Source organism: Mixophyes fleayi, chromosome 5 (assembly GCF_038048845.1).
Source record: "Mixophyes fleayi isolate aMixFle1 chromosome 5, aMixFle1.hap1, whole genome shotgun sequence".
Lineage (NCBI taxonomy): Eukaryota > Metazoa > Chordata > Amphibia > Anura > Limnodynastidae > Mixophyes > Mixophyes fleayi.
In genome coordinates this window covers 70,512,226-70,530,142 of record NC_134406.1, presented here as the reverse complement: position 1 = coordinate 70,530,142, position 17,917 = coordinate 70,512,226, and the positions used below count along the sequence as shown (strand labels likewise).

General features: G+C 37.3%; 1 protein-coding gene across 1 annotated transcript in view; it reads left to right on the top strand.

Annotated features, from left to right (window-relative positions):
* The window catches only part of NEK10 (NIMA related kinase 10), a 241,337-nt gene that overhangs the window by 120,636 nt on the left and 102,784 nt on the right, over positions 1-17,917 (top strand). The window contains exons 23-25 of the mRNA XM_075211267.1: positions 9,496-9,571; positions 15,685-15,814; positions 16,617-16,687. Coding sequence (XP_075067368.1) covers positions 9,496-9,571; positions 15,685-15,814; positions 16,617-16,687 — 277 coding nt within the window. The remainder of the gene's footprint in view (positions 1-9,495; positions 9,572-15,684; positions 15,815-16,616; positions 16,688-17,917) is intronic.

Here is a 17,917-nt window from a genome sequence, read left to right as displayed (position 1 = left end):
TCTTCATAAACAGCACTAAATTTATTTTAGATGGGGTTGATTACCTGTCAGTCCTGTCGAACCTATTTCCTACCAAGTTCTCTGCTTCCCTTCACCATTGCATGCCCACCTCTAGCTCACCTCTTCAACCTGTCTCTCTCCACTGGCACATTTCCATCAGCCTTTAAACACGTGCTCATCTCACCAATCCAGACGGCGTTTATTTCCTGTCCACATTTATCAGAATTCAGGTGGTATTCAGGCATTCTTTTGTGCTCTGCCACATGGGCATGCAACATGTTTACAGATCAAGATTACTGGGGGTAAGTGTATTAAACTGCAGATTAGTAAATGCCGTATTAATACCTGGTGAGTTTTGTCTTTGATAAAATTGCCTTTTAAATATGGTTGTCAAAATCATCGAAAATCGTCTATTTTATGAATCCACAGTTTATCACATTTGCCCCCTGAAGAGTTTGGGAGAAGAAACCATTTGCCATTCAGTGCTGGGTTAAGGCTCCATTGCACCTAGAGCTTTAATTGGATCTATAAACCTAGGTCTAAATGCATATTGAAAGTATACCCTAATTATAATTAAAATGTATTTTCACTTTGCTTTCTGTGAATGATTAAAGATGGACATAAAGATCCTTCATATTTGCATATCCCCCAAGAAACCTTTTATTGTTTCCTGTAGACTGGATGCTTGGTAAGGGTAGACCACAAAGGTGTGTGAATATGCTTGGATGGCAAGAGCATGATCCAAGGATTAGTGGGGTGGACAAGTGTGTCCTGATTTTTGTTATTGGGCATGATTACAGCCAGTTGTATCGATTACTGTTTTATACAATATATTACATTATGGAATGTGTACTCTCTCAATCTGCACCATTTTTAATTTTTGTATTGGTCTTTTTTGTATTCACACAGCCTTATACTGCTCACACAGGCCATACAATCTGCTAATTAATGATGCTGTGTGTATGCAGGTCATTTAGGAATGTATTGCTGGTATATTATATACATCATGGATGTCATTTGAAACTGAACAAATTTGCACGCAGGTTACGGTTTACAAAAGAGCACGCAACATGAGCGTAGTTCCGACCATATTCAAATCCCAGAGGATCTCAAGACGCACTTTGATTTGAATCTGGGTGTAAATACGCTCTGCCTAAATGTTACTTGCCATATATTAACAGACAGAACAGGGTGCAATATTCATACAAGCATATGTGCAATATAAGGTCACATCAGAAGAAATATAAAACAATGTTTATTATAAAATAAATGAACAACTATGAACATAATCATTAATAAAAATAAATTATATTTTTTTTAACATTGAATACATAAATCAAGATGTTTTTAATGTGTACTGTATATACAATTCATTTTTAGAATCTCTCACTTGCATACTAATGTTCTGTGCTATCTAGTGGCACGCATACATGTGCTTTTCTAAATAATGACTATCAGTTGGCACTTACACCTGCCCTATAGGTGGTGTAAATGATACTTCTAAAAACAAGGGTACTTAAAAGAGAAACCTAAGACTTGAATCGATTGCATTTGCATCGGCCTGCCTTACTGTACATGTGTCTACGTCCGCCCGCCCCTTACCACCCATATTCCAGCTGCCATAAGTGTAATTTGCTTTAGGGCATGAATTGCATGTAACTTCCATTATTGTCATAAGGTCTGTTCATGAGCATGCGCAGAAGTATTGACGCAAGATACAGCGTGCAAATGGACTTATATAAGAAACACAGTGCACTAAACATTTAATTTTCTGCCGTACTGGTCTGTATGCTCCACATTTTTAACTAAGTATGTTTTATGAATTCTAAAGGGAAACACATTTTTAAATTGTTAGGTCTGCTCTAAAAGATATTTTTTTAAAAACCACATTAAAAAAACATGTTTAGTTTATATTAAGTTTATTTCTTGTTCGCGTTTATCAGAAGTCAGGTGGTATTCAGGCGTTCTTTTGTGCCATGCCACATGGGCATGCAGAATGTTTACAGCTAAGAACTCTGAAGTGTAATAAAGTGAAAAATAATTGATTGTCCAATCTGGTTGCTTAAAGGGAAAATAAATACATTTCTTTAATAAAACATTAGTTTGAAATTGAATCACGCAGCACTGCTAACGTTAGCCTAGAGTTTTATTACTGAATCCTCTGTTACTGATCCACAGAGTGAAGTTTTTATACTATATGAACAATGGGACCAGATCCCAAATATACATAAATTATTGCAATGGTATACAGCAATTCAAAATGAAGTTAATTATAATATGCAATAAGTTTTGTCTCTCTGGGCGGATGAAATTATGTCTTTGTTTAGGTCCCTCAGGCAATGTTGACATCTGTCTCTTTTGGTCAAGGAATCACAGGTAAATCTTAAATATTACACATAGTGAAGTCATAGTTACTCTTAAATTAATAAGAATTTACAGATAAGTAACATTTTCCAGGACTCTCAACCTTTTATTTAATACTTATACTTACTTATCTTATTATTAAGATATTGAACATAAAGTCTAGACTATTTCAGGATGTCCATCAGGGACTTATTCCCATCACAAATTACTTTCCACACCTAAGTGTATGAATACAACAAACGACTGTGTTTATACTAAATATACTTGCAAATCTTGTTACTTCCATATAGATTAGTTTCACAAGTAATATATTAGACTCTAATTAATATTCAAAGTAGGTAGTGACTGAAATTAATTTTATTCAATATAGGAATCTTAGGTTTTATTTATCTTATTAAAGACAACAATAACGTCATAGTAAAATACAATGAACTGACCATCAAATATACAATCCTATCGACTTATTAATAAAATTACACTTCGACAAGTGTTTGTGTTTTGAGACAAGACACCGTTTGCCATTCAGTTTTGTGCGTCTCTACTGGAGTTTTTCAAAGCTTCATTACACCATTGTTTTCTCACTGACAAAATATGGAGGATAAAAATGCCCTTGAAACAGACCATTGGATGTGCAAGTTAAATGGCATCCACATCCTCTGTTTATTGCTTTAATGCATAGTTAATGGCATCTATCTGAGGGGAGATGAATTTGGAAAAATTAACAACAATCCCATGCTCCTCTATGTCAACCCAGCCCCCCCTTGCTAACAGGTGCATAAACTCAAGCATATAGCCATGCAATCGCCATGGTCAGACATTAGCAGTAGAATTGAGTCATACTAGGGAGCACAGTGACTTTCAACATGGTACTGCCATTGGATGCCACCTTTCCACGTCTTTAAGTTCATCAGATTTCTGCTCTGCTGTAGCTGGCCAAGTCAGTGATAAGAACTGTTATTGTGAAGTGGAAACATCTAGGAGCAGCAATAGCTCAGGCATGAACCATTAGACCTCGCAAACTCAAAGAAAGGGACCACCGAGTGCTGAAGTGCATAGTGTGTAAAAATCTGTCCTCAGTTGTAACACTTACTACTGAGTTGCAAACTGCCTCTCAAAGGTCAGCACAAGAACTGTTTGTTCGGAGCTCCATGGATTGAGATTTCATGGGCAAACAGCCGCACACAAGCCTCAGTTACCATGTGCCAAATGTGTACTGGAGTGGCGTAAACCGCACCGCCACTGGACCCAGGAGAATGCTTTCTACCTGAATTTGTTCTGGAAACTGTAAATTTTGGTGTAGAAAGAATAATGGTCTGGAGCTATTTTTAATGGTTTAATGACATTGGCTTCTTTGTTCCAGTGGAATTAAATCTTAATGCTACAGTATACAATGACATTACAGAGAATTATGTGCTTCCAAGTTTGTAGCAACAGTTGGGGAAAGCCCTTTCCTGTTTCATTATGACAATACTCAAAGTGAGGTTGTTTTCAAAAATGGTTTCACATGTTTGGTGTGGAACAAATTGTCTGGGCTGCACAGACCCCTGACATCAACTACATTAAAAAACTTTGGGATGGGTTGGGATGCCGACTAATACAACCCTGAATTCTTTTGTTTCACACTTGTTTTCTATTTTCTATTACAAACACTGGATATGATAAAATTAATCTAAATTTACTGAGGTTTAGTCCAGTGAGAAAATGAACCAATTTCTTCTGAACAAATTTTGCATATAGCAATTATTTGAATTTCTCGTGGGTATTGTCTGCTGAAAATCGACAACACTGTATATTGAGAGGGTCATGATACAAATATATTAAATACTATGAAACAGAAGGTAAATATGGCTCTGCCAAATTGAGCTTACAATTTAATAGATGTGGGGAACCATTGATATATAAAGTAGTGGAATAACATTTGTAGCTGGTGGTGTAAAAGTGGTGTGTGGCTACTGTAAGGTAGAAGCATTATGACAACAAATATTAAAGCAGTGGTTGGCCACTGGCGTTTCTGTGCAGGATTTGTTGGTGTGGTATGGCTGGAATAAAAGAAGGTTAAGAAGTATTCCCTAGTCATTGTGTAAATCTTTAGCTAGTCAGCTGCTAGGGACCATTTAAATTAACTGCATCTACTTCCTCTTCTGGTTCTGGAGAAGGCTTTCACTTTTGTGCTGCATAGGCACTCTAGTGATGATCTGCAGGCTTGGAGTAGATGTATGCCCACTTGCTTGCTGCTGGACAGAAAGCCAGGACACTTGTTTCCCATGTTGGTAGAGGTTGTAGCGGCAGCTGCCATCATATATTATTAGGCCACAAATATCACACAGACAGGAACCGAAATGGCAACCGCAATTACAGTTGAACTTTCTATGTCTAGCATCTGAACTGCTGATTGTATTCCAGTAGATGTACTACAACAAACCTGACCATGGTGTGATGACTCCCCTCGGACCGCTTTATAATTTCCCATTGCCTTCACAAATGTTTAACTGTTTTATTTTTGTAAGAAGACAGGGTTGATAACCTTACTTTATTTATGTTTTATCTCATACAAATTGCCCTGAATACAGAGCAGTACTGGACAAATCACAGGAGTCAGGTAGCCAACATGCCTAAAAAAACATTGCTTGCACCTACGCTTTGGGATTTAATTCTACTGATGTCAATGGAATCAGATCTTCCCTAGGTATTTAAGGGATCATTCACACATCACAGCAGATAAGTGTGAACAAGCCCTAGAATGTCATGATGGCTCCTAGATTTGACAAACTGTTTCTTGAATTCTACATTTTTATATCCATCCTTATGGATATAATGGACTAATGTGAGGATCTATTGACACCAAATCTGATTTAGACAGTTTTTAAGTATTTTTTATATATTTGCCTGAAAAGTATAACATATTGTTCACTGTGGGGCTTATTTGTCAATGGGTGAAAAGCCGTTTTGCTGATGAAAATGTGAGTTTTTGCTGGCGATGAGGCTTTCTTATTGCTTAATCCCTTACATGGCTATAGCACTGCTTTCACTGTCTATAATACCTTTTTCATCATACGATTGTGATAATAGTATTGATTTTTAAGGCACTACAATGCTCCACAGCATAGGGCAGTTGGAAAAACAGAAGAGGCATATAACATGGACATAAAAAGTAGACAAAATAAATGTAAATATTCAAATATAGTGTAGGTAGGGCTCTACATACTAATTGTAAGACAACATAGCTGTAACAAGAGCAAATGTGGATCAGAATGGAGATTGGACAGTTGTGAAGGTGCATAAGTGTGGGGATAGGTGGGAGTAGCGTAGGCTCCAATAAATAGTTTTTAGAGAGCATTTAAAGATTTGAAAGCTGTGGGAGAGTGGAAATTGTAGGGAATTCCATAACTGGGGGCACAGGAGAACTTTTCTAGATGTGAGAAATGGTTACCAGAGACGAGGCATAGGTCAGAGACAGATGTAAGAGGACAATGAGTTTTTAGATGTATGAAGGGAGTTTGTTATTGAATGCTTGTAGGTAAAGGTAAGTAATTGCAATTGGATTCTGGAGGAGACAGAAAGCCAGTTGTAAAGTGGTGCGGCAGATGTTGTAAAGTGGAATAGATGGGTAAGGGGAATGTAAGATACGAAATTGATACAGAAGTCAAGGTGGGAGATGATGCGAGAGTGGATAAGAGTTTTGGTATCACCTTGGCTAAGATAAGGGAGTATTCTCACAATATTCGTAAGGTGGAGGGGACAGGACTTGGAGAGAGACTGGATGTGAGCAATAAAGCAGAGGATGAAGTTAAGTGTGACACCATGGCAGAGGGCTTTGCAGGCTGAGGAAATTGAGGTGTTATTGATGGTGAGGGAGATTTGTGGGGACGTTGTGATTCTGGGAGTAGGGGAGGAGATGATCTCTGTTTTTGAACATGTTGAGCTTTAGGTATTGTTGGGAATGTATGTGAAGTTATCAGAGATACAGTTTGTTACATAACATAGTACAGAAGGGGAGATGTTGGGGTGGTGAGGTAAATTTGGTTGTTGTCAGTGTAGAGCTGGTACTGGAGGCCAGATATGCAAATTAGTTCTCCAAGAGCAGATGTGTAGTACAATGATGTGTACAATGAGAAAAGCAGAGGGACAGGAACAGAACCTCATGGGAGAAGAGGATGTGCCAGAGGTAGAGACACTAAAGGAGCGGTTATATAAGTGAAATAGGAAAGAACTGTATCATAGAGGCCAGTAAAGTGAAGGGTGTGCAGGAGCAATAGATCATGGACCACTTTTGTAAGTGCAGTCTCTGTAGAATGTTGGGAGTGGAAGCCTGATTGCAGAAAGTCAAGAATGGAGTGAGAGGAGAGATAATCACTTGTACCCAGGTCACTCAAGTAGTTTGCAGGCAAAGCAGAGAAGAGAAATAGGGTGGTAGTTAGTTAAGGGGGGCTTAGTTAAAAGATGGGTTCTTTAGGATTGGTGAGATGAGTGCTTGTTTAAAGGAGGATGGAAATATGTCAATGGAGAGAGACAGGTTGAATTCTGAATATTTTGCTGTCAGTAGTGTTCCACCAGAACCCAGCTAATTCTTACTAATCAGGTAGGTATTTGACAGCCAGTTTAATCAGTGAAGCATCAGTGCAGGATGTAGATCAACATTCTGTGGGTGGGAGATCAGGTTGTAGTAACAGTGATTTGAAAAGAAAATGTATATTTGGATACCAAACCATTAATGATACAAAATACAAGAAAATTAATGTTTTACCTTATGTCCCAAACTTTACATAGGGTTTTGTGTTTAAATTGTGTGATATTAGGATATATGTGTAATGTAGTACTTTGAGTGGTGAAGTGCAGGAGAGCCATATCACTGCTCAGCAACGACTTAAAAGTGAATAACATCTGCTAACAGTTATTGTGTTTCTATAGTGTTTTCACACTCTTTTAATATGTAACCTCTAACAGCACTCCTTAATGACTACAACTCCGGGAGCAATGATGTGTGGGAAGGAAGGCTGCATTAGAGAGGCAGTGGAAGAAGAATTGTTTTCTTAGTAGTCAGTCACTCTGCAATATGTAAAACAAGTTAATCTCTGTCACTCTGAAGACAATTCCTTTTTAGTTGCGAAAGGAATACTAAATATTTGATTGAACAATGCAGCTATGTGTGACCAAAAGGAGTATATAACTCCACAATATGTATTTCCTTGAGCCCTTTTTTCCTATTGCTTTTTGCAATGTTGATGTTTTCAGTGGCTATAGTGAAAACAAGCCTCGAGCAATACAGGAGGAGAAGTAGTGAATAGCAGAGATGTAGAACAAATCGTTGAATTGTAGGACAAATTAATTTATTAAGAAATAAAAAATGTTTTTTTACATTTCTTTTGGTATTTCCTTTTTAGTTAGATTTTGGAAAGGGCATTTCTTGTTGCAGATGATGCGTCTATGTTTAAACATCAACATGTAGGGAAAGATTGTGGGAAAAACTTTACTGTGTCCAGTACAGGCATAAATTTATAACACGGAGTATTAACTAGAAGGAATAGAAGAATATTCCAATAAAGCGGGACTACACAGAGACAAGTTAAAATACAGCACTGCTTACTGTCCCTCCAGTATATTACACAAATAATACTTAGCCTGAAGCTGTTGTTATACTCCAACATTTCTATGGGTAAAGGTATGGTGATGGGTGAGGAATTACAGTGGGAGAGGTATGGTATTAGGGATTGGTAGTGAGTGAAGTCTGGTGGGGAGTTAGGGGAATTATAGTGGGTAGGGCTTGGTATCAGAGAGTGGTGGTGGGTGAGGGCAATATCAGTGGATGAGGGATGGTGTCTGTAAGTAGTAGTGGGTAAGATGTACTGTATACTGCATTGATGGATGGGTGAGAGATATTTTAAGTGGGTTGCTGGTTTATTTGATGATGGGTAAGTGTGGTGGGTTAGGTGGTTTAGCACAGACATCAATACTTACCTTCAGAGACAGTTAAGTCTGCACTGGTAGTATGTCTGTGTTTTCTGCTCTCTTCCGGAATAAATGCAGCAGGTGCTGTCACCACAAATTTAACATGCCTAAAAATGGGTTGTTCCCTCACCCTGCAATCATTTCAGTCTATACAATGTTGACATCTGTATTCAAGCAGAGAATGTTAGCTTTTACATTTTTCCTTTAAAATAGGCTGCTGAGTCGGGTCTTGCCCACCCGGGCTGAAATTTGCCAGCCCTCCCCTGAATATATGTCAATTAAAAAAATAAATGAGGTTGAAAGGTTATTTGGTACTTCAAAGACTAAGTAAGATGAAACCTATTATAACTACAGTGGAGCGACATGTGCTTCATTAGAGAGTGCATAATATGCCCCCTCCAAAATGGGGGGAATGGGGGGTGTCACCATAGCAAACAATTTAAGAATATATGAATCATGTACAGCTTGATTGCAAACTAAATATATGTTGAAGTCATAAGTAGTACTGCTCTTTATGAGGAAGAACACCCAAAACTGTTTCATCTTGCTTTGGACAATATTTCTTTATTTAGGGATTTCAGGCATGTTTGGTCAGTTTGTGCCAAAACCTGTTTATACCTTCAATTTTTAGGGGCTTAGTAATGCTCCTCACATTTACGTTTTCAAATGTGTATATTAAATATATTGTCTAGAATGAAACACCTTGGACTACTGTATATGTGTTGGGATTTAGACCAGTCTCTGTATGCAGTATTCTCTAGGTTACCCACAAATGAGTGCATAGATTACTTTAATTGAACTTACTAGTTCCTCTTGGCCATTTAAGCATTTGGGAGGTAATGTGTTTTTATTATTCCTGTTTATTATTTATGTAAAAAGTTATATTTGCTGTATGCTAATTTGAAAACACTTAATTATAGCAAACTGTCAAAACATATATCTCTGAATTAGAAGTTGGAGAAAGCTTTTTTAACTCTTATTAACTTGGGAAATGCTAATTAAAATGCATGACAATTTGTGCATCAGTAAGTGTAAAAAATACACAGATGGCACTTTACTAAAACGTGCAAACTGAACAGGCAGAACTGTACAGCTGTTGGAATGGAAACTAATTTTCTTTTTAAGGGTAAATTATATTTTTTGTAGGCTACATATGAAATATTAACCACATGTTTTCTTTTGTAGCTGACTTTGGCCTTGCTAAGCAGAAGCAAGAAAACAGCAAACTTACATCTATTGTTGGAACAATTCTGTACTCCTGGTAAGATCCCAATTGTGCTGCATTTCTGGCATTATAATTAATAGCAATTTATAGAATTTCCACTTTGTGCCAATTTTTAACTAAGATGAATGTGCAAATCTACGGTTCTAGAGTTATATATGCGTTAAATCATGAAGTAATGTCTGTAGGTATGAAACTGCCATCCATAACTGGAATTTTAAGGTGGTACATTTATGCAGTGCCAAAGCAACCAGACCAGTATATGATTGCCTCATTCCCCATGGCATGAAGGAATGAGGCATTTATATGCTGACCAAAAATATGACATTTTAAGGTCTCAAACATCTGTTCTATTTCCTTGCTGCTTATTTTGCAATGCTGATCCAATGTCTACAAATTAACGTTATGCAAACTGAAAACTGAGGTTCCCAACTGTCTTTTGTGTCACCCTAAAACAGTTTGTTTTAGGGCTCTACCTAATCACACAATCTTATTATTTTTTATCTCATTAATGTAATTATTTTACAGCTACTGATCCACATTTAAATTATTGTCCCATTCCCTACTATTTTGCTGAATAAGGCTTTTCCTTTCCCATCTCACAGCAGTTAATTGTTAATCCTGATTGCAAATGGTGTTACATAATCCTAAATGTCCCCAGCTGCTCTATATGTTAATGAAGATGCCTGCGGTCTCCCCTAGAAGACAATTTTTTTCTTCAACATCTGATCTACCACTTTCTTGCCAAAGATTTGAATGACATGACTCTGGTTTCCTCTTATTATTAATCACTGTATAGATAATCTACATATTATGTCTGGTTTGAATACAATTGTCTTCCCATATAAAAGCACTTTACATACTGAAATGGAAACAAGATTTGCTATGCAATTTTGCTTTAGCCTGACTGTCCTGAAATCAATACTTCTCCCAAGACTAAGATCCCTCCTTATGCACCTATATCATCATCATCAGCAGCAGCTATTTATATAACGCCACTAATTCCGCAGCGCTGTACAGAGAACTAACTCACAACAGTCTCTGCCCATTGGAGCTTACAGTCAAAATTCCCTGACATACTAAGGTCAATTTCATAGCAGCCAATTAACCTACCTGTATGTTTTTGGAGTGTGGGAGGAAACCGGAGCACCCAGAGGAAACCCACGCAAACACGGGGAGAACATACAAACTCCACACAAGTAAGACCATGGTCGGAAATCAAACTCATGACCCTAGTGCTGTGAGGAAGAGTTGCTAACCACTAAGCCACCGTGCTGCCCTATATGTGTTCTTCTCTCTTTTCCTCTGACTCTTATCTGTACTGTTCTTTTCTCTCTTCCTCCTCAGATTAATTCACATTTCCTCTCAAAAGTATGATGTACAGGTATGGCATCTCTTATCTGGAAACCCGTTATCTAGAAATAGCTAAAAAGCAGAATGGGTAAAAAGTAAATAAATGTGGCTAGTGCTGCTATATGATTTAGTCTTAAACGTGAACATGATCGCAAAAATGTTTCTTACTACAGTTAGTATGAGGAGCCCTGTTAAAAAAAATAAAGATAATGTGGAGGGGAATGCTAGGGTCAGTCAAGGGAACTATAAGGCTATTTTTTAACATACAGTTTAGTGTATTCTTTAGTGAACCTAGTTACAGGTCTAAATTACACAACACCTGTTATCCAGGAAGCCGCAATTTCCAAGCATTCCAGATGATAGATCCCGTTCCTATATATTCAGATATATACGATCTTACTTATTGAAATGTTAGAATCATACTGTGTGGCTTATGTTTATTTTTTCAAAAATGCATTTTGCAACTGTATTTTGCAGACAATAAGATGCATCAAATTTAGATGTATATACCCCTGCTCCACAGGGGTATATATATGCATATCTCTCCCAATGGCCAGGGCTGCTAGGAGGTGTATTTTTTCCAAAAGCCAGTAACAGGGAACCGTCTCAGGACCTCAGGGACTGTCTGGGGATATGCCTTCCAATGCTGAAGGTGCATATTGTCCACAGGCAATTGTGCAGTTCTCTGATGTCAATATCAATATAGTTACCAGGAATCAGGAAATCAGATGTGGCAACAGTATTCAATATATCTGTCTGAAACAAAACTCCTACACGTTTCTCCAATTTAACCATGTGGTTTCCTTAGAGCGGGGAACTGTACAATTGTTGCAGGTAGAATAATTAGTGTCTGGAACTGTCAGCATACAGACTGACCCACGACAGTGGGATAATTATCTGGAACTCTTTCTAAAGACTACATGTCTTGTGCAAAATATTGAACTCATTTGTATTCTAGGCCCAATGTCTTTTTCAAGTTTTCTTTCATTCACTTTGTTCTATGCCATCTAAGTTTAAGATAGGTATTTTTTAAATACATTGTATTATGTTTTTCAATAACAGGCATTTTAATTCAATATATAATGAAATGCAACATTAGATTAAATAAAATAAGAAACGTGAATGACGTTTCTTATTTATTAAATTATAATTAAATTATAATTCACTGAAAATGCACCCATAACATATTTTACATTTCAATTAATATAGACTTTTATTTTACCAGAGATGTCAACTCTAATCCTCAAATACCCCCAACAGGTCATGTTTTGTGGATTAGCCTCTGGAAAATGTATAATTTACAGAGAAATGTTAAATGGATTAATTCACCTGTGCATGATTAAGCAAATCGTTAAAGCATGTTAAAGGTACTTGAGGACCATGTTTTACATAATAAGTAGCTTATTCTGCCATGCTGACTTTTATGTGTTAACTTGCCAATAAGGCTTAGTCACAAACCATATTAAAACATAGATCCGAACGTATTGTTTGCTTGCGCGAGTGTGCTTATTTGTCCTCCAAGTGCATTTCAAGGTGCATAGCCACCCTCAGTCCTTGGAAATGCTACTGTAAAGATACATCTTTGTTTAGCTTTGCAAATTTATAGATCCACCTGAAAATGGACATGATGGCGGAAAGAGTGAAACGTCACTACAAAGTCCAACCTACTAACACCCCATTTTTTCTCCTTATTTATAATTTTCTCCTAAAATACTGCTTGGTTTATGTTATTTTATGCCTTAAGCGAATCATGGGAATGTGGGGAGTGTCTGTTTTCTATGCATTACTTTTGTGTTTTGAAAGTTTTATTACATTGCTCAATGCACACCTAAAAAGCAACCCATCCCATTAAAAGCATAAGACTAGACCCAAAATCTACCATCTCAGAGAAGGTGGAAAGCAACTTTGCTTGGGAAAAGTCTGCTTGCCTTCCCGCAAAATAACATCCCAAAGGCTCCATCTTCATTTAAATAATGTCATCCTGCAAGGAAACACTTTGTTTCTGCATGTGAGTGTCAAACATGATGCACTCATGTAGTAATACGCCCAACTCCTCCTATTCGATGGTGCAAATGCTGCTATGTTGGCCTGCAAATTCATGTGCTTACTCATAAAAATGGGTTTATTTGCAAAAATAGTAGGAGCATTTGTGTTATACTTTTGTAAATAAACCTTAATGTCTTTTGTTTACTAAAATATCATAGTTGCTGGCCATTTTGTTTTATGTTCCTCTTTGTTTCAAAAAGCTAAGTGACCACTTTATGTATTTATGAAGTATACTTCCAAGAAATACTTTAAAAACAAAAAATACTTTATATAAAAATGTCCCATGTATATGCAATGCGCATAATTTAAAGAGCTACATTCAAAGTCCACTGTTCAGGGATAGTAATTTCTTGGAACCCCACTAACTGCTATGTAGCGGGTGGACTTTTGTGGTTGGGCAAGAGGACGGTGAAGGATCTCATATTTATTCATTTCAGCACCCAAGGACTATGTAACAATTCTTTGCAACATCAGTCTTTAGTATACAGTCAATTTTAATTGCGCTTTTTGACACTATTGATAAGATGATATCTTAAATGAGCACTAAGCCTAATGAGCTACTAAAATACGCATCATATATGAATCTTTTCCCATACTTTCACAGAAATTCAGATAATTCACATTAGGCCTGATGCAGAGTTGAATGCATTTATGTCCAAGATGCAGATGTAAAATGCACTAAATAAAGGTGCAGCTACGTATATATTCTGAGTTGCACATATCTGAATGTATTAGCAAGTCAGCATAGTGTGTTAATTGCTTTTGAATTATTAAAGTGTGTGATATGCTTTAAGCATATTTTGATGCTGATGAAACTGTGTTTTAATGTAGGATTAAAATGAAATAAAAAATGATGTGTGTCCCCACACCGAAAAGTGATTTCCACATCTGTACTCCTAGAGCAGGGGCTGCTTGCGGAAATTGCATGGGGAAGGCCAATGTGGGGTAACTCTGCAGAGGCCACAACCAACACTAGGCTATGACAGGCTGGGCTAGTCACACTAAAATAGGCTTGTGTGGTCCCCTGTCATGTGACACAGCCCCAGCTAATAGTTAGTGTCTGCAAAGCACCCATATGCCTTTACTCCTAGGGGGGAATTCAGATAGACGCGATGTTCTGCACATTTTCACCGTTACTACGGTAAAATATCCGCTCATTTTTCCTCACACCTCTATGGGGCACGATGAAAAATCAGCGGAGATTTCTGTAGAAATCTAATTGAATCTGCCCCTTAGAGGCCTGAATTTCACCGGAACCATAACTACTGCATGGACCACTATGGCTATTGTTATGTCCCTGCACACAGGGTTTGTTCTTAGTTAGTCATAAGGCTTGGTCTGTATTTATAACAGATAAAATGCCAGAATTTGAAATTGATATCATTGCTATTAAAATTGTTATTCGCCAGTATTTATGCAAAGTACTCTTTATAAAATCTTGCCAATAGTCCTTTTTTATGTGCGCACAAGCCACTCAGAAAGCTATAATAGAAAATTGTTAGCTGACCTACGTTATTCCTGAAGCTTTTTATTGAAACAGTGTTAGAACTATAATTTGGCATGTTGGAAGAAGCAGCTGGCAACCCTTTACAGGCAGAAAATTATTTATTAAATGCATTACAAGAGTTGGCATTGCCATGTGACATATTTAATAAATAATTTTCAGCTTTAAAAGGGTTGCCAGATGCTTAGTCAAACTTGTAAATCTATAAGAAGCTCACTAATTTCCAAGCTTTCCACTAAGAAGATTTAGCACTGGAATTTACATACCCACTGACAAGGCAATGTTCTCCAAGTACTTTCCAACCCGACCTGACCATAGTGTTCATCATAAAATAATTACTCAAATGATAAGTCAAGTTATACTGCAAGTTAATGAAAGTTTATTTCCACTTAGTAAACGTTTTCTAAACTGTCTTCTTTGAAAAATAATTTTACAAGTATATATAATATATGTTTCATAAGAAGTGTACATTCATTTTATCCTTATTAATATTTGTATAGCCAGTTACTTAACTGTGCTTAGGGAAATACATAAACAATATACATTATATATTATTCCTGTTAACAGGAGATTGCAGTGTGAAGTGATTAGAAATGGAAAATATTGTGAATGGATTAGAAATGGAAAATATTAAAGTGGGGAGGGGGAGAAATGCAGGGGCTGAGGGCATATGTATATTTCTTTTCACATATTAATTTGGTAGCTTTGACAATTATGAACTTTTTTATATGGGCATATTACTGTTTCTCACTTGAGGTGCACGGAATACTTAAATAGGAAGATTGGAAATCATCATCATTTATTTATACAGCGCCACTAATTCTGTAGCGCTGTACAGAGAACTCACTTACATTAATCCCTGCACACCAATGGAGCTTACAGTCTAATTTCCTAACATACACACACTAGGGTCAATTTGATAGCAGCCAGTTAACTTACCAGTACGCTTTTTGGAGTGTTGGGGGAAACCCACACAAACAAGGAGAGAACATACAAACTGCACACAGATAAGGCCATGGTTGGAAATTGAATGCATGACCCAGTGCTGTGAGACAGAAGTGCTAACCACTAAGCCACCGCGCTGCCTGATTGGGAATGCTGAGTATTGGGTTAGCAGGAATTTGGCTCAGTTTACATTATTTCATGATTGCTCACCAACTGACACAGGAATAGTACTTACATTCAAATGATTTCTGTGTTAATCAAGTGAAGTGTTGCAGAAATAATTGTTATTATCTTTTCTCCACAGCCCAGAAGTTGTTAAAAGTGAACCGTATGGTGAGAAAGCTGATGTGTGGGCAGCAGGATGCATTCTCTATCAGATGGCCACCCTAAATCCACCTTTCCACAGTACAAATATGCTGTCCTTAGCTACCAAAGTACGCAGGTTTGCACTGTTACTGTTTACTGGTCTGTCAATGGTAAAAGGTTAGAAATAAACCTCTGCATTATCTGGATTCATTGTTTAACCTATAACTATATAAGATACAAGGCATGGATGCTAGGTCTGTAAATGGTATATAACATGTTGGTAATAAAATGTCATAGTTAGATAGATCAAGTTCAGTTACCGTACCTAGAGGAAATATAAATGTAATTAATATAGTACATATTAGAAAATAAACTCTAATAATCTCAACAGCAGTGCTGTAATAAATATGCGTATCACTTTATTTTAGAAATCTTTCTATGCTGTATGAGAAACTGGTTCCTATGACACTATAGAGTCATAAAATGAAAACTCCTTTAAAATGCACCTTTCACTTACACACATTGGAAGGACCCATTTTATGGACTAAATTAATCGTCATGTGAAAACAGTCTATCAATTTACTCAGTGACATCACTGGTTCCTAGCTAATTTATAGGCTGTATCGTCACAATTCTTGGTACAGACCACAACATGGATGATTTAAAACTTTAAGGGGTATATTTACTATACTATACTATAAGTTTGATAAGTTTGATAAAGTGGAGATGTTGCCTATAGCAACCAATCAGATTCTCGCTGTCATTTTGTAGAATGTACTAAATTAATGATAACTAGAATCTGATTGATTGCTATCAGCAATATCTCCACTTTTTCAAATCCTCAGTTTAGTAAATATACCCCTTGGTATCTTCCAACTACTTTTTCATGCTATTCAGTAATGGTTCAATAACTAACTGTTTTTCTTGTAGATAGTAGAGGCTGTGTATGTCCCAGTACCTGATGGAACGTATTCAGAAAAAGTTTCAAATACAATAAAAAGGTAATCTAAATATCTATAAATATCTACAAAAGAAAATCTATCTATCTATCTATCTATCTATCTATCTATCTATCTATATTGTGACAAAGTCACTGGAAGGAGGCTAAATGGCAGAGGTATGTGTCCCAGGATTTCAGCATTGTGTACCTTAAAACACCAGGGAGAATGTGTAGATGTGTGGGAAAAGCTTCCTACCGGGTATTACCATGTGGTAACAAAATATGGTATGGGTCCATGGTGTTATGTATGGAGAAAGAGACGGGTGAGCTCCATACATAAGGCCCAGTCCGGTCTTCTGATCTGCTAGTCTCTAAACAGACTGATCAAGAGATGCACCTGTTAGGTGCCTGTGAAAAGGCAGCTAGAATATGCAATCATAGTCTCAGATCTGGGGAAGAGGGGAGTTGCCTTCTGAGACACAATGCTGTGGTGAGCAATGATATGGTGAGTGTGTGTTTTGACAGAAGGTCCAACATCTGAGAGAGGGTGTCACTAAAATGTATTAGCTAGTAGCCAGATGGCTAGGATTTTGTTTATGTTTTGTTTTGTTTGCATGTTTGCAAGCTGGTGCATAAACTATAGTAGCTCAGTGATTGTTATGGGTTACTTCACATTTTCAGTGTGAGGAAATAAACTCCCATTGTCTATTTATTTATTTTTTACATGTAACATTTTATCATTTGTTGTTCTTAACCTAGCCTTTAAGGGATATTAAATTGTTGTGAAACCCATTACGTCATCTACATTTGTTGGCACTTTCTACAAAAACAATAGCTGTAGTATATTTTTTTTTTAAACTTTCCTCTCTTCGATTATTTGCATAATCTATCATTTTGCTGCTATTTTTCTTTGTACCAGGAGTCAGGGCGGTGTTAGCATGTCTGGCGCCCCTCTACAAAAAGTATTGCCATGTTTCTTCTCTTTTGATTTCTTCTCTTCCATTTTCTTCTTTTCTGTCTTGCTCGTGACTCCTCTCTGTGCGCTCCTCACTGAAAATGTCGGGTGTGATGACGTCACGTCTGACAGTCAGTGTGAACAGAATGGGCAGGAAGGCACCGGACGCCGCTGCAATTAGAAAGGGTTTTTTTTTTCCTGGGCTGGTGGACAACCGGGGGATGGCAAGCTGAGCCTTTCAGGCTTGGGACTTCCCCCCTCCCCCTCCCCCCGCCTTGCTTACAACATTCCGCTAGCCCAGCCAGGAGGTCTTTTCAGGGTTAACAAATGGTAAAA